Source organism: Coregonus lavaretus (assembly GCF_964263955.1).
Source record: "Coregonus lavaretus genome assembly, chromosome: 5".
NCBI lineage: Eukaryota > Metazoa > Chordata > Actinopteri > Salmoniformes > Salmonidae > Coregonus > Coregonus lavaretus.
This window is the reverse complement of record NC_139992.1, coordinates 46259062-46279852: the sequence shown is the minus strand read 5'-3', so window position 1 is coordinate 46279852 and position 20791 is coordinate 46259062. Positions and strand designations below refer to the sequence as shown.

The following is a 20791-nucleotide window of genomic DNA, read 5'->3' as shown; positions in this document are numbered from 1 at the left end:
GGGGCTGCTTTTTGATGGATCTGATGTTTAGCTTTATGGAAAGAGAAAAATATTAAACAGAGCTTGCCGCTGTTCTTCATTCAGCTTGTCTCGCCATCTGGCAAGTGGGCGACTGGACATTTATTCTCGGCTAGCTTTTAGCAATGGCTTGCGCCACATTCGTGTGCTCCTTGCTCTTTTCATGTTTGTCAAATAAAGGATGGTTGAAATTCTTTGAGCCTTTATAAAATGCACCTGTTTTGTCTGCTAGATGTGGATTTGAGCGGCAAATCTTGCACCACATTTCAGTGCGCTCATCGTTAGCTTCAAGCCACTGCACATCTTGGAGCCACTTTTCCGAAAAAAGTATTTTCTTCGGCTCTGGCTCCAGTTGGCGTTTCTTTGTAGGTGGCGAAACGCCAAAGAAGCTGCTTAATGTCTGTTGCTTTTTGGACATCCCTGACAGTAGTTGACAAGCAACATGTCATGTGTAAGGTTAGATGAGAAGATCGGTCAAGTACGCAAAGGCGCGTAGTAACACAGGTGGCATTACGCATTCCTGATTTTTGTCGCGCTTGCGTATCTGCGTACCAGTTATGTGCACCCCTGCATATAAAGTCTGACGTGCTTAAATCCAATGGGTTATTTCCTAGTATCGATACAATCGATTTATTACATTTTAAAACGATGTTAGATCGATATTTTTTGTCCAAAAGGCCAACTCGCCGAGCACAGATCGATGTAGTTGGATCATATGAATATAAATCGATACATCGATGTAGTAGATGGATCGTTACACCCCTATTATTTACCATTAATTTCTATTGGGCACAAAATTGTCTCAAACACAACCAAAACAACACAACCAAAACAACAAATGTGTAGAGTTACAAGCTTGATGTAGTCATGGCGTGCTATGAATATGGGAACAAATACTTAACGTTTTAATACTTTAATACACATATAAGTGAATTTGTCCCAATACTTCTGTCCCAATACTCCCCTAAAATGGGAGGACTATGTAGAAAAACTGCTGTAATTTCTAAACGATTCACCCAATATGAATGAAAATACCTTCAAATTAAAGCTGACAGTCTGCACTTTAACCGCATGTTCACTGTCCCAATAATTACAGAGGGCACTGAACATAAGGTTTACATAACACATTGAGTGTTTATAGACCTGGTGTGGTATGGTGCCATCTAGTGGTGTAGCGTGGCCGCCGTTGAATGCAGCAACTAATCATTCTCAAATTCATTAGAGGCTAATGCATTGTGTCTATATAGCAAATCTGGAGTCATTCTGATTTATGGTTCATGAGAAGATGATTTTTAAAAGTATTTTTAGCATTGGCATATGTGCTAACGTGCATCTAAATGTACAGTGCCGCCATATTTGAAAGCAGCAACTCTTTTTTTTATTGAAACCAATATATTTTCCATAACCAAAAATGTTGTATTTTCAGCTGTTTGAAGCTGGTGTACAAAACCAAAACTAAAAGACGCAAAAACTCAAGTTAAGAACGGGAAGCATATAAATAGTGCACATAGAACAGATCTACCGCTTCTTAGACTTTTTAATTTTTTTACGGGGTAGATCAGCTTTAATAGTACAGATAGATTGTAGATTCCATCAATGTAATTTTCTGCATCATTTCCAATCCCCCATATATTTTTTTGTAAATATATACAGTATATACATTTTACGGACACAATATATTTTACATTAGTTATCTTGTTGTTTTTAATCCCACCCTTCAGCTCCACTCAACCCCTCCCATCTATCTCTTAACACCATCCATTTTTTTTTTTTATATTTGCCATATATTTTTCAACTGTGCTGTGATGTTTCACAAAAGTTCTGAACCCTTCTATTCTCATAGTTTGTATAGATTGTAAAAGTATTATTATATTATTGATCGATTGACCATGACTTTTCAAATCACAGAGTAGTGCTATCTGCAGAGTTAGCTCCAGGTAAATGTTGCACTTCTTCAACCATTCCTGGACCTGCGACCAAAAACAAGCTACATATGGACAGTACCACAACAAATGATCTAATGATTCTGTCTCTTTGCAGAGCTGGGGTGGTTGTATCCCCCATATATATAACATTATATTGGTTGCAATAATTTTGTATAAAATTAAAATTGAAAAATTCTAAGTTTTGAATCTGGCATTGTTTTGCGTATCAGTTCACAAACCATGTGCCATCCAGCCAACTTGACACAAACAAATGTGGGAAGAATTGGAGTCAACATGGGCCATAATTGTAGAGTCCATGCCCCGACGAATTGGGCAACTCAATATTAGGAAGGTGCTCTTAATGTTTTGTACGCTCATTGTACAGTACATAGTTGCTGTGAACCCGTAATTAGGACTTTTATTTTGAAGACAATTTTGGACGCTGAAGTAATAGGCCTACTTGGTGGCAAAGGTTTCACATCCTCTTTGTTCGTCGGCAGTAACGTTGGCTAGCTAGATTTACTTTCTACCGTCTCATGCGGCGCTCACTAGCAAAGGTAGCTAAGATACTGATTGGCACATGGGCCATAATGGGTATGTATTCGTGGTAACTTATATTATATAAAGCAATATTGTATTTTTGCTTGCTAGAAATCTGTCTAGGTTGGGTATTCTAGCTAGTTGGCCAACTAGCCATGATCAAGCAGGGTCGGTCTCATTAGTGCACACTTTACTAAACGTTTTGCAACGGAAAACGAAAACGAGCGTTTCTTATTGGATAAGTTCAGACTGTCCTTGTCCGTTTCGTTCCGTTTTTTTCTCCTCCGGTGTCTAATGAACACGACCCTGATGTCAAGGAAGTAGCTGGGTAGCTAGCTAGGCCTACTTTGCCGTTTTTAGCGAAACCCCTTGATCTATCTAGCTGTGCCGCTACGGCGATCTGTTCTGTTATTGACTAACTAACGTTAAGTTTTGTATTATGTTATTATGTCCACTTGCCCACATTCTGTGCAAGCTAACCTTATAACTAATACGTAAGTGCAAGCTAAGCTATTAACGTTAAGTTGGCTAACGTTAGCTATCTGCTGGCAATGTTATTAATATCAACCGTAACATTTCTTATCACTCAATGAATAACTATCTGTAGTTAAGATAATCAAAACTATCTAATTTAGTCAGTTCTGCAATGTTAATGTTTTCACAAAATGTAATTGATTTTAGCTAGCCATCTAACACACTTCACTGTACTTTTCACATTATAGATTCCCCCATTCCTCTCTCCTCCCTGCGCCTTTTGGTTCCACCTCTACGGCTGATGTCTGCATTTATGTGGCAGGTAGCACAACAGAGAGCCATCAAGCACTATGGAAAATTAGAGGAGTTTGTTACTGTGGTAACACAAACTGTCCCAGAACTTATGACTGACAGACAGAGGACCCTCCTTATTTTGGGGCTGAGAGCAAGGGTAAGAAATGCCACATATTATGCCATACAGAATCACTTCAATATGTCATACAGAATCACTTCAACAGTCCCACTTACTTCCTGCATCCTGTCCCATACTGTTTTTGAATGGGCTTCAAAAATCATGAAAACATGGTCATTTTAAGATATACAATTATATTTGTGTTCGTGGATTAATATACTTCTACTTCTTTTATGAAGGTTTTCGTAATCGAAAACCAAAAGGCATCAGGTAGAATTTCACATATCTCAAATGACTGCGTTTTCATGAATTTGATGATATAATCTTGAAGCCCATTCAAAAACAGTATGACACTTGATCCAGGAAGTAGGGGGACTTTCTTAGTGTATAGATAAAATGTAGAAAATAGTTTTATGCAAAGTACCACTTTTCTTGCAGGTAAACCCTGTCAGCCTCCGGACCCTCCTTTATAGAATAAAGTCTTCTCAACATGCACAGGTTGGTGAATCAAAAGTATAAATACAATGCCAAGATTGGAGCTTTTGTTCTGCTGGACACTTTTATAAGAAATGAACACCCTCATAATTTAGCCACATTTAAAAACATGAGATTTAAGAATGATTGTCTCCTATTTGTATTATTATTATTATTTTTTACTTTGTTTTACAGTCCAATGATGCAGGCATGGAATCACCTGAAGCTAACTTTGCCAAGCTCACCCAAAGCTTGATTATAGATCCGGTTGAGCGTGAACACTTCGTCCAAGTAAGTAGCTGTTAATGCCCCACACTGTACGTCAGATTCAGTCTTTTACTATTATTACGTGTCACACTGTGCAACGTGACCAAATTAAAATCTTGACATCAACCTGGCCGGGTTGTACGGTTTGCCTCAGTTCTGTCGTCGTGGCTTGCGAGGCTAAGTCAGTCGACTTAGGCTATGTCAACTGGGCGTATCAAGCATTGGCGTCAAAAGAACAACAACAACAAGCTTTTGCTATGTTGATTGACAGACACTGCTCCTCCTACCTCTGTGACCGAGCACTCCTTGTAATGAAAAGCACTACTCTCGAATTGAAGAGGCACATCACAACATGGAAATGCTAATGCCGAATATAAGCCTCATAGCTTGAATGTGATATGCGCCTCCACATAATCATTGGCATTACTCAATAAAAGCATTGCAATTTTGACATTCGAGGTGTGTGTTATTTATAACTACACAGCCCATTACTTGCACCAAGCTTTCATTATACAATGTGTGAATTTTTTTTCCAAAAAATGAATGGCGTCATTGCTGGTCGTGTTCCTATTGAAACTGCAAGTAGTGGTACTTTAAGGAAAATTCCACCCCAAAACTATATTTTGGTATTTGTTTCATTAGTCCATTGTAGGGCTGGGCAATATATCAAATTAATTTGTTTTTGTGCGATATTCCAAATGCCTGTTTCGCAAGAATCAAGTTTGTTTTGTTTTTTTGTTTTTATGAGCGTTTATGTCCGCTTGTTCTCATGTCTTTTTGGTCTCGTCTCCTTCGCGCCTTCTGTGCTGTGTGCACCTACCCATTTACACCAGAGATCTGTATATAATGACAAGATGCACGTCTCCGCCCTAACAATGGGAGTCGTTGTCCCAAAAGCGGGAAGGCAAGCGACAAGTTTAGTTTCAAAGTAAGCCCATAGAAATGCATTGGGCTTATTTTGGACAGATTTTAGCGCAAGTGAAACTTCCTTTGGTTTACACACACACCAAGCCTCTCCCCCTGCCACTCACAACAACAACAACAAAGATGAGAGATCACTTCTTCCTCTCTGACAAGCAGTTTCAACTCGCTATTTGCATTTGAGTGAGGAAATGTAATAAATTAAAGAGAAATTGCAGAAAGGCAGAGCGGAAGTGGAGAAAGTCAAAGGTGCAGGGCCATTATGATATTCTGAGAGAGCAACTTGGCATATATAACAAGGCAATTAGAAATGCCAGACGGGCTGATTTTTCTAACTTGATCATTAATAATCAGAATAATACGAGAGTGCTCTTCTCGACCATGGATGGCCTGATAAATCCTACCCCCGCAAACCTATGTGAACTTTCCTCCACATCTAAATGTGATGAGTTTGCGGCATATTTCAGAGATAAGATAACAAACATTAGGCTGGGTATCAGTCAGCTCACTCATTTTCCCTGGTTGACACAGACATGCTCAGGAAAGTGATATCACAACTTAAGCCTTCTACCTGCCTTCTCGATCCTATCCCCACCACCACCTTCAAAACAGTTTTCAATTGCATATCTGAAGAAGTGCAAGCTATTGTTAATCACAGGCACTTTCCCCACTGCACTAAAAACTGCTATGGTGAAACCCCTTCTGAAGAAAAGTAATCTAGATTCTTCAGCTCTTAGAAATTTTCAGCCAATCTCCAACCTTCCATTCTTAAGCAAAATTCTGGAGAAATTTGTTTTCAAAGTGCCAACTGTATTTTTGAAAAATTCCAATCTGGTTTTCCGGCCCAACACAGAGACTGCCTTAGTTAAAGTGGTAAATTATTTTAGAGCCAACACAGATGTCAAACAGCTCTCTGTCCTTGTACTCTTGGAGTTAAGTGCTGCATTAGACAATGTTGACCATGTCTTTCTGGACAGACTGTAGAGGTGTTGGCCTCTCCGTTCCAGTTCTAAATTGGTTTAGGACCTATTTAACCGGTCGAGAGTTTGTCACCCTTGGTGAACATATCACATGGCGTTCCACAAGGTTCGATTTTGGGTCCAGTTCAGTTTATATATGTTACCCCTTGGCAGTGTTATCAGAAAGCATAGCATTGATTTTCACTACTACGCAGACGATACACAACTTTACATTTGTGTCACCAGAGGATTTTAGCTCCACAGATAAATTATTAGACTATTAGTTATTGAAATACTTGGATGGCTCACAACTTCCTCCAGCTAAATCAAGACAAGACTGAGGTACTTATTGTTGGCACCAAATCACAGAGAGAGAATCTGGCTGCACATTTTAATTCACGGGCAATACAGGTAAGAAACCAAAGTGTTATTTTAGATTCTGAACTCAATTTCGAATCACACATTAGGAATGTGACCGATATCTTTTTAGCACCTGAGGAACATTGCCAAGATGTGGCCGTTTCTCTCTGTCAGGCTGATACAGAGATCCATGCTTTCATTACAAGCAGGCTTGACTACTGTAATGCTCTCCTGTCTGGTCTACCCAAGAAAGCTATTGGTCAACTGCAAAACATTCCCCCGAGTGGCGCAGTGGTCTAAGGCACTGCATCGCAGTGCTAGCTGTGCCACTAGAGATCCTGGTTCGAATCCAGGCTCTGTCGTAGCCGGCCGCGACCGGGAGACCCATGGGGCGGCGCACAATTGGCCCAGTGTCGTCCAGGGTAGGGGAGGGAATGGCTGGCAGGGATGTAGCTCAGTTGGTAGAGCATGGCGTTTGCAACGCCAGGGTTGTGGGTTCGATTCCCACGGGGGGCCAGTATGAAAAAATTATTTAAAAAAATTATGTATGCACTCACTAACTGTAAGTCGCTCTGGATAAGAGCGTCTGCTAAATGACTAAAATGTAAATGTAAATACTGCAGCACGGGTACTGACCAAGACCAGACAGACAGCACACATTACACCGGTTTTAAGGTCTCTGCACTGGCTGCCTGTGAGTTTTAGAATTAATTTCTATTGGTTTCTAAATCAATCCACGATTGTACACCTCAATACATGTCAGACATGCTTTTAAGTTATGTACCCAGTAGTTCCCTCAGGTCCTCTGGCACTGGCCTTTTAACTATCCCAAAGCCTAGGACCAAGAGTCATGGAGAGGCAGCCTTTAGTTACTATGCCTCCAGCCTCTGGAATAGGCTGCCAGAGAACCTGAGGTGGGCTGAAACTGTGAATTATAAAAAAAAATATGATCTTAACACACCTTTTTAGCTTTGCTTTTCCTTAGGGTGCATTTTAGTTGTTCAGTTTTTATTATTCATCCAATTATGTTTGAAGTAAATAGTTTTTTTATTTTTAGCACATTGTGTTGCATTCCATGTCTGAAATGTGCTGTACAAATAAAGCTTGATTTGACCTGTGGTAATTGTCTGTAGCCTAATGCCTGCTACATTAAGTTAGTGATTATTAATGAATGTGCATTATGCATGATTCTGATAAAATGTGTCCCTTTCCAACAATGCAGAGAGAAAAGAGAAATTATATAAATTAATAAGGAGTAAATACAATGAGTAACGTTAACTTGGCTATATACACAGGGTACTGTCGGGAAGAGTGGGGTGTGCCTGACTACACAAGTGGCAATGAGTGAACACACAAGTTCAAGTTTCGGATGCTTTTACTTGAGCTTTTAGTGTCTCTGGCCTTCTAGTCCACAAACCGGTCAGGCAAGAGGGTGGTTAAAGAGGGCGGCCACCTGTAGTCTCTTGAGGCGGTGTGGCCTCACTGGCAGTGTCTGTAACTCTCCTTCTGAGAAGTCTGTGGAAGGAGAGAGAGAGAAACACAGTGTGAAAGTAGGCACCCTGTGTCTTCCTAACTGCTCACTTGAGTTAGGTCCAGCCTGCACTCTTGTGCCAGTCAGTTGATTAGGGAATGATCTGCAGGTGTGCTGATTGTTGATTAGGGAATGATCTGCAGGTGTGCTGATTAGTAAACCTGCACAGTCTGCTAAATAGCATATTATTATTATAGGTGTGTTGAGTGAGCAGAGCTGTGGCGCTGTCTTCGGCTGGCCTGGTGCTGAAGGTAGTGCAGCCTTCCACAGTGCTGAACTGAGTGCCGTTGTCCATGGTGCTGAAGTGAGCGCACCTGTCTCCTGTGCTAAGATGGGTGGCTCTGTCCATGGTGCTGCACTGGGAGTCCTTCAGCCACACCTATGCCCATGACTCTCATGGTGCCACACACCCCTCCCTTTAGCTCCGAGCCATGGGAGGAATTGGCGGAAGAGAAGAGACAATGGAGCCGGAGAGGGCATCGGCGTTCCCATGAGCAGACCCTGGTCTGTGTTGAACCACAAAGTTGAATGGTTGTAGCTCTAGGAACCAGCGGGTCACCCAGTCATTGGTGTCCTTGGCCATCCACTGCAAGGGTGCATGGTCTATCTCCAGGGCGAAGGACAGGGAGCAGACAGCCCATTTTTCTACGGTAGCATACTTGCGTTCCCTAGGTACAGTGCCTTGCAAAAGTATTCATCCCCCTTGGCGTTTTTCCTATTTTGTTGCATTAAAACCTGTAATTTAAATGGATTTTTATTTGGAATTCATGTAATGGACATACACAAAATAGTCCAAATTGGTGAGGTGAAATGAAAAAAATAACTTGCTTAAAAAAATAATATAAAATAAATAATGGAAAAATGGTGCGTGCATATGTATTCACCCCCTTTGCTATGAAGCCCCTAAATAAGATTTGGTGCAACCAATTACCTTCAGAAGTCACACAATTAGTTAAATAAAGTCCACCTGTGTGCAATCTAAGTGTCACATGATCTGTCACATGTTCTCAGTATATATACACCTGTTCCGAAAGGCCCCAGAGTCTGCAACACCACTAAGCAAGGGGCACCACCAAGCAAGCGGCACCATGAAGACCAAGGAGCTCTCCAAACAGGTCAGGGACAACGTTGTGGAGAAGTACAGATCAGGGTTGGGTTATAAAAAAATAACCAAACCTTTTTAACATCCCACGGAGCACCATTAAATCCATTATAAAAAAACACAACAAACCTGCCAAGAGAGGGCCGCCCACCAAAACCCACGGACCAGGCAAGGAGGGCATTAATCAGAGAGGCAACAAAGAGACCAAAGATAACCCTGAAGGAGCTACAAAGCTCCACAGCTGAGATTGGAGTATCTGTCCATAGGACCACTTTAAGCCGTACACTCCACAGAGCTAGGCTTTACGGAAGAGTGGGCAGAAAAAAAGCCATTGCTTAAAGAAAATAATAAGCAAACACGTTTTGGGTTCGCCAAAAGGCATGTGGGAGACTCCCCAAACATATGAAAGAAGGTATTCTGGTCAGATGAGACTAAAATTGAGCTTTTTGGCCATCAAGGAAAACGCTATGTCTGGCGCCAACCCATCACCTCTCATCACACCGAGAACACCATCCCCACAGTGAAGCATGGTGGTGGCAGCATCATGCTGTGGGGATGTTTTTCATCTGCAGGGACTGGGAAACTGGTCAGAATTGAAGGAATGATGAATGGCGCTAAATACAGGGAAATTCTTGAGGGAAACTTGTTTCAGTCTTCCAGAGATTTGAGACTGGGACGGAGGTTCACCTTCCACCAGGACAATGACCCTAAGCATACTGCTAAAGCAACACTCAAGTCATTTAAGGGGAAACATTTAAATGTCTTGGAATGGCCTAGTCAAAACCCAGACCTCAATCCAATTGAGAATCTGTGGTATGACTTAAAGATTGCTGTTCACCAGCGGAACCCATCCAACTTGAAGGAGCTGGAGCAGTTTTGCCTTGAAGAATTGGCAAAAATCCCAGTGGCTAGATGTGCCAAGCTTATAGAGACATACCCCAAGAGACTTGCAGCTGTAATTGCTGTAAAAGGTGGCTCTACAGAAGTGAATAGTTATGCACGCTCAAGTTTTCAGTTTTTTTGTCTTATTTCTTTGTTTCTTCAAAGTGGTAGGCATGTTGTGTAAATCAAATGATACAACCCCCCCAAAAATCAATTTTAATTCCAGGTTGTAAGGCAACAAAATAGGAAAAATGCCAAGGGGGGGGGGGGTGAATACTTTCGCAAGCCACTCTAGGAGCTTTCGACTGACTAATAAAGTGTAATGTTCTTCACCATCCCAGATCTGGGACTGGACAGCTCCCAGTCCAGTTCCAGAGGCGTCTGTTTGGACGTCGAAAGGCTGGGAGCGGTCTGGTGACCTCAGGACTGGTCCTGAACAGAGGGAGGTTTGAAGGTCCTTGAACGCCTTCTCGGCTTCTGAGCTCCATTTATTTAACCTTTTCCGGCTCGGCCTTCCGGGTCATGTCTGTCAGGGGAGACGCCCGAGCAGAAAACCGGTAGTAACTGGCCAGTCCCATGAAGGCTCTCACCTGAATCTTGGTGGTTGGATAAGGCCAGTTGCTTGGATACCAGGACGATGGGGCTGGCCCACTGACTTTTTGACTCCTCTATGGTGTCCAACTCTCACACATTTTTGACCTCAGTGCGTGACTTTGCGACGAGCTTCAGTGACCCTGTACGGCTTCACGTGTACAGTCTTCCCAGGTAGCGTAAGGATATTGTGCTCTAGCACATCTGTCCGCCCTGGCAAAGACAAAAAGACATCCGTGTACTGATCAACGAAGTGTCTTACCTCTTGGAGTTGTTGGGGAGTAAAGTCTTGCCACATGTTTATGACATCTCTGGGTATTTCCTGGGGAAGCTCTGTGAAGACAAAGGCCACAGTATCATCATCCTCCTCCCACTTCTTCGGAAGGTTGATGTGATATACTTGCTCCCATTTACGGCGATCTGGCTGGTTTATCCTGTCCGTTACTGAGCCTAGTTTCTCCATGACTGCGTAGGGCCCATGCCACCGGGCGAAGAACTTGCTTTCTGTGGTGGGGAGAAGATCACCAGGACTGAACTCACGTGCTTGCGCAAGGCGGCCGTAAATCCTTTGTTGTGCTCTTTGCCTCTTGCATATGCTTTTGCACAATGGGCATCACTCTGGCGAACCTGGTCTGCATCTCCACCACATGTTCGACCAGGGTACGATGGGCAGACAGCTGGTCTTCCCTGGCGACATCGAGGAGTCGTCTTGGGTGGTGAGCGTAAAGGAGCTCGAAAAAAGAACCCTGACAGAGGACATAAGGCAGTAGCTGATCCCAGTCCTTTCCTTCATGGTCCGACACCCTTTTCAACATCCTCTTGAGGGTCTGGTTGAAACGCTCTACCAGTCCATCTGTTTGTGGATGGTAGACCAAGGGGCGCAGCTGTTTTGATCCTCAGGAGCTTACACATGTCCCGCATGATTCATGACATGAAGGGGGTCCCCTGGTCCATTAGGATTTCTCTAGAAAGGCCAACCCTTGAAAACATAAGTACCAACTCCTTGGCTATGGCCTTGGTGGTGATGGTTCGTAGGGGAATTGCCTCCGGGTACCTGGTGGCATAGTCTACCACTACCAGGATATATCGGTATCCTAGCCCAGACTTTGGGAGAGGTCCAACTAGGTCTATCCTATCAAATGGGGTCTCAATGATGGGTAGCGGGGTACGCCCTACTGGGACAGTCCGCTGACAGGTGGGACACCTCCGACAGTAACGTGCGACAGACATGTAGATTCCGGGCCGGTAAAACTTATGTAGGATTTGTTCCCTTGTCTTTTCCTCACCCAGATGAGCGCCCAAGACGTGAGAGTGGGCCAGTTGGAGAAAAAATGGAACATACACTTTGGGCACTAGAAGGATACAAGGTCTTCGCTTACTTTTGATACCGATAGAGTAGCCCTTAACGAAGGGCTAAGTAAGGAGCCACCAAAGGCTGGTCTCCTAGGGCTTTACCATCCACCTCCTGGACCCTTCCTAGGGTATTTGCGAGGTTTTGGTCTCTCAGTTGGGCATCACTGAAACGGCCCTGCAACAGAACTGAGAAGTCATTGATAGGTAGAGGGGGCTCACCTTCCACATCAGCGGGATCTCCGCTGTCCTCAGGCTGGTCTGGTTGTGCGGCATCACCCAGCAGCACCTTTACTGACTTCTGCTGGCGAGAACGTTTTTTAGTATGTTGCCCCTTCAGAACAGGCAGCAAAGGCTTGGGTCTATGAGTGTGGTGAAGAGCAGAGGTAGTGCGAAATTAATTTTTGCTTACCCCAGCAGCCTCAAAGACTGTCAAATCCCAGGCAGTTTCGACCCAGGAGCAGAGGGGTCGTCAATTCTGGCATCACCCCTGCAATGACCATCCATGCCCCACAATCAGTGTTGAACCGGATGCGGGATGTCTTGGGTGTCCCCGTGGATGCAGGTGAGGGATAGGGTGTTGTGGTTTCGAAGAGACCCTACAGGAATCTATTCTGGCTGTATCAGGGTGACTTCACTGCCAGAGTCCAAGAGAGCCAGTAGGGTATGTGAGCCCACCTGCACTAGATACTAGCGAGCAGGTACCTCACTTCGCTATGGTCTGACAGGTGGCAATCGCTGGTGGGTCTGTAGGCATTGGCTCATCTGTTACTCAACACTTACAGTCATATGAAAAAGTTTGGGTACCCCTCTGAGGCTGCATAATAATTGACTCTGTCGTCACAGAAAATGATCACAGTGGCATGCCATTCATTTTCTAATAAAAGCTGAGTACTGGGGTATTGTCCAGACAAAGATTTTTAGTGTAGCAATATTAAGTTGTATGAAATTAAATCAGATGTGAAAAATAGGCTATGCAAAAATGTGGGCACCCTTGTCATTCTGTTGATTTGAATACCTGTAACTACTTAGCACTGATTAATTGGAACACACAATTGGTTTGGTGAGCTCATTAAGCCTTGAACTTCATAGATAAGTGCATCCAATCACGAGAAAGGGTATTTAAGGTGGCCAATTGCAAGTTGTTGTTCTCTTTGACTCTCCTCTGAAGAGTGGCAACATGGGGGCCTCAAAACAACTCTCAAATGACCTGAAAACAAAGATTGTTCAACATTATGGTTTAGGGGAAGGCTACAAAAAGCTATCGCAGAGATGTAAGCTGTCAGTGTCCACTGTGAGGAACATAGTGAGGAAATGCAAGACCACACGCACAGTTCTTGTTAAGGCCAGATGTGGCAGGCCAAGTAAAATATCGGAGAGGCGAAGGATGGTGAGAACGGTCAAAAACAGCCCACAGACCACCTCCAAAGACCTACAACATCATCTTGCTGCAGATGGTGTCACTGTGCATCGTTCAACAATTCAGCGCACTTTACACATGGAGAAGCTGTACGGGAGAGTGATGCGGAAGAAGCCTTTTCTGCACACACGCCACAGAGTCGCTTGAGGTATGCAAATGCACATTTGGACAAGCCAGCTTCATTTTGGAATAAGGTGCTGTGGACTGATGAAACTAAGATTTAGTTATTTTGTCATAACAAGGGGCGTTATGCATGTCGGCAAAAGAACACAGCGTTCCAAGAAAAACACTTGCTACCCACGGTAAAATTTGGTGGGGGTTCCATCATGCTGTGGGGCTGTGTGGCCAGTGCCGGTACTGGGAATCTTGTTAAAGTTGAGGGTCGCATGGATTCCACTCAATATCAGCAGATTCTTGGGAATAATGTTGAAGAATCAGTCACAAAGTTGAAGTTACGCCAGGGCTGGATATTTCAACAAGACAACGACCCAAAACACTGCTCAAAATCTACCCGGGCATTTATGCAGAGGAACAAGTACAATGTTCTGGAATGACCATCCCAGTCCCCAGACCTGAATATCATTGAGAATCTGTGGGATGATTTGAAGCGGGCTATCCATACTCGGCAACCATCAAACCTAACTGAAGTGGAGATGTTTTGTAAGGAGGAACGGTCCAAAATACCTTCATCCAGACACTCATTAGAGGCTATAGGAAGCATCTAGAGTCTGTTATTTTAGCAAAAGGAGGCTCTACTAAATATTGATGTGATTTTTCTGTTGGGGTGCCCAAATTTATGCACCTGTCTAATTTTGTTTTGATGCATATTGCACATTTTCTGTTAATCCAATAAACCTAATTTCACTACTGAAATATTACTGTGTCCATCAGTTATTTGATAGATCAAAATGAAATTGCTGATCCAAACACCCAATTATTTATAAATGGAAATCATGAAAATTGTCAGGGGTGCCCAAACTTTTTCATACGACTGTATGAGTAGGGAGTCCCTTGGCCCCACATTTTCTGCACCAGACAACATTACGTCGCTCCTCTCTGGCTGGGAAATAAGCGGCTGTTATGGGAGGCTCATATCTTCTTGAGGAAAAAGGTTGTGTGTCAGGTTGTTTCTTCATAGGTGGAGGTCGTTCCTGTTTGTTTGACTTAAGTGCATCTTTTGATGTTCATCTTTCCACCAGCTGAATCATGTTCTGGTAAGTCTGAGGACAGCTTTGTCGATCACATCATCCACAGAGTTGCCTTGTGGCTTCAGACAATTTTTCCCAAGCCGCCTTAGGTGGTATAATTGGGCCCGGGGTGCCTGGCCAGCTTGGTATTCCCAGGTTCTAAACCATAGGGCGCTGTCAAAGGGGTTGAGCCCTAATCTCCTCCTTCAAACGGTCATAGTTATTGACCTCTACTGTCTCCAGATCCTGTTAGGCTTGTTGCGCCTCTCCTGTGAGATAGGGGGCTACAAGAGCTGGACATGTTGTCCGGTCCCATAACTCTCTCTCTGCCACTCTCTGAAACATCAAGAGCAAGGCCTCTGGGTCATCAGCATCAGTCATCTTAGTGAGTGTCTCTCTGGCCTTACTGGCAGGTGAGGGAAGAGGGACTGGACCCGAAGCTGCTCCAACAGGCCTCCTTTGAACTTCCAGGGAACCTCTGAGGTGGTCATATGTTGTATGAGCCCAGCCATACCTTCTATCATGGTATTTGAGGTCTGTTGGCTGACTCCATGAAGATTTATGAGTTGTCCCAGCATGTTTTCCAAGTTTCCAACTCCAGGATTAGACATGGTTCCACTCTTGCGAGAGAGAAAAAAGAATGTAAAACAATAAAATAAGAAAGTTGTGTGTTTACTCAGATGTCCACATTCTCCACCATATGTCGGGAGGAGTGGGGTGTGCCCAACTACACAAGCAGCAATGAGTAAACACACAACATATGCTTTTACTTGAGCTTTTATTGTCTCTGGCGTTCTAGTCCAGAAGCGGTTCAGGCAAGAAGGTGGTTAAAGATGGCGGCCACCACCTCTCTTGCGGTGGTGTGGCCTCACTGGCAGATTCCGTAACTCTCCTTCTGAGGAGTCTGTGGAAGGAGAGAGAAACACTGTGTAAGTGGGAGAGTAGGCCCACTGTGGCTGTCTTCCTAACTGCTACAGAATAGATAATAAACAGTAACAGCAGCGTGCTGTGATTATTCAAGAGTTCAATGCAGATACTCTGGGTAGCTATTGCTGAACTATTTAACTAACTTTTTAGCAGTCTTATGGCTTAGGGGTAGAAGCTGTTCAGGGTCCTGTTGGTTCCAGACTTGGTGCATCAGTACTGCTTGCCGTGCGGAAGCAGAGACAACAGTCTGGTGTCTTTGACCATTTTTAGGTCCTGGATGGCAGGGAGCTCGGCCGCACGCACTACTCTGTAGCGCCTTGCGGTCGGATGCCAAGCAGTTGCCATACCAAGCGGTCATGTAGCCAGTCAAGATGCTCTCAATGGTGCAGCTGTATAACTTTTTGAGGGTCTGATGGCCAATGCTGAATCTTTTCAGCCTCCTGAGGGAGTAGAGGTGTTGTCGTGCCCTCTTCACGACTGTGTTGGTGTATGTTGACCATGATAATTCCTTAATGATGTGGACACCGAGGAACTTGAAGCTCTCGACCTGCTCCACTACAGCCCTGTCAATGTGGATGGGGGCGTGTTCGGCCCTCCGTTTACTGTAGTCTGATCAGCTCCTTTGTCTTGTTGAGGGAGAGGTTGAGGTCAGTGATCAGGCCTACAACCGTTGTGTTATCGGCAAACGTAATGATGGTGTTGGAGTCGTGAGCGGCCACACGGTCGTGGGTGAACAGGGAGTACAGGAGGGGACTAAGCACGCACCCCTGAGGGGCCCCCGTGTTGAGGGTCAGCATGGCGGATGTGTTGTTGCCTACCCTCACCACCTGGGGGTGCCAGTCAGGAGGTCCAGGATCCAGTTGCAGAGGGAGGTGTTTAATCCCTGGGTCCTTAGCAGCATCATATGATGATGCAAAACGCAGCTGTATTTTGAAAGTTGTACATCTTAACTCGATTGCTGACATACATTTTGGGACTATATCAACAATGGACTAATGAAACGAATACCAAAAGAGTGGAGTTTTCCTTTAATCGGCAGACCTAGACCCTGTCACACTGAACAAGGCAAGACTAAGAATTTGCCCACGGCATGGACATTTTGTCTGGGACGGCAAAGTCGTGGAATAAGGCAGCTAAAATCATGCAGTCTGTGCGGGCCTTTACTTGAAAATTTTCTCTGGCCTGACTCAAGTTAGTTATGATGTTAGTCAACAAGATAGCATTTGAAAAGTGAATAGGCCTACGCTATGATAAATCATAACTAGTCATTCACTAACATTAATTTGTCTAGGCTGCATTTACACAGGCAGCCCAATTCTGATTTTTTTCAGTAATTGGTATTTTGACCAATCAGATCTGAAAAAATATCAGAATTGGGCTGCCTGTCTATGCCACAACACGCAGCCTTACTTGCCACAACACTGATTCCTGTTCTTTGGGTACTGGATCGTGCTAGCCTGGGTGCCAAGACAGCAGAAACAAACTTTGCACCCAGGCTAGGACCATGCAGGGTCTCTCAAACGATAATTGATTAGTCACATTTTTTCCCCTCTTGCATTATCTCACTGACTCTCCATCATCTTCTCAGGTGGTGTTTCCTGAAGAATTCAGACCTGATTTTGACCAAGTGCTTCAGGAACTGGTCTGTGACTTCCTCACTCGGTTGGAAGAGCTGCTTACACTACCAGACTTTAAGCAGGTACAGAAATCACTTTCGTAAGACAGTCTTGAGACAACAGCATTCAAATTAATAACTGTAGTTGGCCTGGAATCTATTTTGGCATTTTATTTGTGTCCCTCTTTTCCCTAGACTGCATTGTTGCTGAGTGCTGGCTCCTCTGGCCTGGATGAATGCCTGCTGTCTTTCTCTCACTCAGAAGATCTCCAGTTTCTACTCCAGAATTACAAACAATGCAGAACATTGTACACAAACGGTACGTTTTACACCAATTAATTGTAATACTACATGGTCAAATAAGGTTTATTGATGTAACAACTGCATCTGAGGATAATAAGATGATTTATGTGCTGGAAGTTCCTCTCACCATGTTCCTTACCTTCCTTGTTCATTTTAAAGTTGGAAGGATGAGCCAAATAAAGTGATGGATTAAAATGTAAATGATGGATTTGGGACGTTTTGCCTCTAGGTGTTCAGAGCAGTCACCTAGATATTATTCAAAGTGTATTTTTAACGTATTTGTTTTTGTCTGTGCAGTTTCCTCCTCTGACATTCCTCAGGAATCCGATATTGAATCTGATGCCTTCCCTGACCAGTTAAACCGTACCAATCTGGACACTGGTGTGGGGATGAGAACTGGGATACAAAGCAGAGACTGCCAAAGGATGGAGTTGGCATCACATTTAGTGGAAATGGGGAGCACAAGAGATATTATAGGCTGCGATGAAACCTGTGATGAAGGGAATGAAGATGACATCGATGTAGAGGATGACCAAACACAGAAAAGGTATGAGAATAAATGTATTTATTTTTGTTGTTTCGAAAGGTACAGTTGGTGAATAACCATTTGCATTTGGATCTATCAAACAAACTTACCACTTGACTCAGTAATAGTCATCAATTTGCATTTCTGTTTTCTGCCTTTCACAGGGCTGGGTCTGGTCTTTCTCCTACTAGTGTCATGCAAGGTGGTGATACAGGTGAGACCTCACAAACTTTTAGTCAAGTACATTTACCCTTTGGAAAGCCTCAGTTGACCATTTTTGGGCAATGGTAGGGGAAACTTCCTCACAAGTTCAATGTTTTTATTCATTTTTCCACAGACACCGTTGCAGGGGTGTCGTTTCAGGTGTTGACTCCCCTTTCTTCAGCTTCCAATGAGTGTGCCCCATCTACTTCCAGTTCATCACACATGAACATTTTCCACCAGTGTCCTCAGTGTGGGAAGTGCTTTAATTATCAGTCTCAACTTGTCCAACACCAGCAAATTCACTGTGGGGACAATCCATACAAGTGCTCCAACTGCGGTAATAGATTCAAATTCTTTACAAGTCTGTCAAATCATAAGAGGATGCAATGTGTGGGCACTGCCTATAGCTGCCCCAAGTGCTGGAGAGAGTTTGGTTCACTGCGTGAGAAATTGAGACACCAGTGTCCACACAACGAAGTCATGTACATCTGTCCACAGAGCGGGAAGAGTTTCAAGACGCCACAGCAACATCCATTCCAGTGCCGTCACTGCGCAATGGCCTTTTCCGAATTGGATCAACTGCATGCTCACGAAAAAATTCACGGAGTCGCCCAAACTCTTGACTGTCACACATGTGGAATTACCTTCAGCAACTTGCCCAGCCTTGTGCACCACGTGGAAGCCCACAAGAGGTCGGATCTGAGGCCGTCGTCGCACCTTCCGAAGAAGAAGAAAGGATTGCAGCTTCCGAAAACTCACCATTGCCACCAATGTGGAAAGTCCTTCGTAACAAACCGACGCCTCAAGGATCACGTGCGTACTCATTTGAATTATCGTCCCTTCCCCTGCACCTACTGTGGAAAATGTTTCACTCAGAAAGGTAATCTCAATGTGCACATAAGGATCCACACAGGGGAGAGACCCTACATGTGCTCTGTGTGTGGGAAGACCTTTCAGTCAGCAGGGAATCTGCAGGTACACCAGCGCTTTCACACTGGGGAGAAACCCTACCAATGCAAAGAGTGTGACAAACGTTTTACTAAGTCGAGCCACTTAGTCGTCCACATGCGTGGGCATACTGGAGAGCGTCCCTTCACTTGTAATGAATGTGGAAGGAGTTTTATCCGGAAAACTTGCTTAAAGAAACATTTGCTAGTTCATTCAGGGCAGAAGCCTTATTCACGTCCTCGTTGCCCGAATACTTCCAAGCGTAGTTCACAACCAAGCTATCACATGAAGGAGAATCCTACTAATGCGACTGCCATGGCTGGACATGCCACTGCCATGGCTGGACATGCGGCTGCCATGGCTGGACATGTGGCCGCCGTGGCTGGACATGTGGCCGTACCAGCAATCTATCATGACAGCCTTAACATAAAAATGTTGGCACATGTTGGCATGTCCCGAGGCTATGCCATGGAGAGACTAGGAGGCGGTCCTTCAAATTGTTGAATGCTGCCCTGCGTGTGGAAAAATGTCCCAATACTTCCCCCCTGGCCCTACCTCTCACTTTTGAGTAACACTCTTAGTGGCTAGTTGTAACTGCAATTTGATAGCGAAGCAACAAGTTATGGGGGAAAATCAATACTAGTCCAGAGAGATTAATGGGTGTTCTAATTATCATTAACACGGAAACAACACCATTTTTCTTCGTAGGTTTCAAACAAACGCCTCTGCAATGGCTTCACACACGGAATTTAATTGGAACAACCAATAATTTATCATTAACACAGAAACAATGGAATTGTCCTGTGTAGGTTTTCCAAAAACGTGCGGCAATGGCGTCCTTCATGGATGGGGGAGGGGCTTTGGTAGGTGAGGGGGGTGTAGACTCTCTAGTCTTTCTCTATACATCATGTCTCAGAACCTCATCAAGTAGCTGATTTAGTTACAGGTGCCAAGGTTACTGGACCAGTTAAGAAGCTATTTTATAGTTTCATGTGATGTTCCGTTTTTCTCATTACAAATATTATTCCTTTACAGATGTATTATATAGCTGTTTGCATGTAGACATGTTTATGTAATAGGCACAGTAGTCGTGGATTGAGGTTGAATTTGTGAAATGCATGTGCAATTGTAATATAAGTATTTACTCTTAACAGTAATAATGATAATGTGTTATTTGATAAGCGTATTTCTAGACTTCCAAGGAATCTAGAAAAGTGTATTTCCTGGTGTTATATTTGGAGGGTTGGCATATTCTTTGTTATACCTATTATTAAAGGTTTTAATACTTAAGCTTCTATTGATTTATTTTAGGGGCACTCAGCACTGTGCTCTCTCTGTGTTACTTGTGACCAACCTGCACAATCACATGCTATCGCAATTCCATTAAGTCAGTCCATTGTCTTCATTGTTTCACTTTGAGACAGAACAGGTTGTGTGTTCTTTTTTCTGGGTTATTGGCTGCTCCGAACACACGGTTTCTGAAAACATTCACCCTCTTCCATAGAATTGTGGGTCTAAAATCAGCATTTACTTCTTGAATAGTGTACAGTGAATTATATGAAAAGGGTATAGTGTGTGTGACTGCCGTGCTCTATATTGGCACGAAGTGATTAGCAATGAAGAGGCATCATGAACATCACAGGTAAACACACTTGTGGATACCTTTTCAACTATCCGAAATGACCGGATTCCCTATGGTCCCTCGGTCTGACATGTCACAGAGAATTGTGACTCCACTCCCATGAAGCTCCAGTAGGTCAAGTGGCTCACATAATTAAAAATGTAAGTATATACCTAAAAATAGCAGATGTAAGCCCTACCCCTCCATAGTTTTCCTTTATAGGGACACATTTTT

At 43.8% G+C, this 20791-nt stretch overlaps 1 protein-coding gene across 1 annotated transcript; it reads left to right on the top strand.

Moving 5' to 3' along the window:
* The first annotated feature begins 2380 nt into the window (after positions 1 to 2380).
* On the top strand, positions 2381 to 20224 carry LOC311129965 (uncharacterized protein). Its single transcript, XM_084162537.1, has 9 exons — positions 2381 to 2537; positions 3206 to 3408; positions 3808 to 3867; positions 4039 to 4134; positions 16929 to 17039; positions 17151 to 17274; positions 17556 to 17805; positions 17949 to 17998; positions 18122 to 20224. Exons 1-9 carry the CDS (start codon positions 2480 to 2482, stop codon positions 19438 to 19440), a joined length of 2271 nt encoding a protein of 756 aa, XP_084018663.1. The 5' UTR covers positions 2381 to 2479; the 3' UTR covers positions 19441 to 20224.
* The last annotated feature ends 567 nt before the right edge of the window (positions 20225 to 20791 follow it).

Excerpts from the sequence above, each read along its gene's own strand:
- LOC311129965 (XM_084162537.1), top strand. The coding sequence starts at position 2,480 with ATGCGGCGCTCACTAGCAAAGGTAGCTAAGATACTGATTGGCACATGG. Across the intron at positions 17,806-17,948 it reads GATGACCAAACACAGAAAAG|GGCTGGGTCTGGTCTTTCTC; the intron begins GTATGAGAATAA and ends TGCCTTTCACAG. Across the intron at positions 17,999-18,121 it reads CATGCAAGGTGGTGATACAG|ACACCGTTGCAGGGGTGTCG; the intron begins GTGAGACCTCAC and ends ATTTTTCCACAG.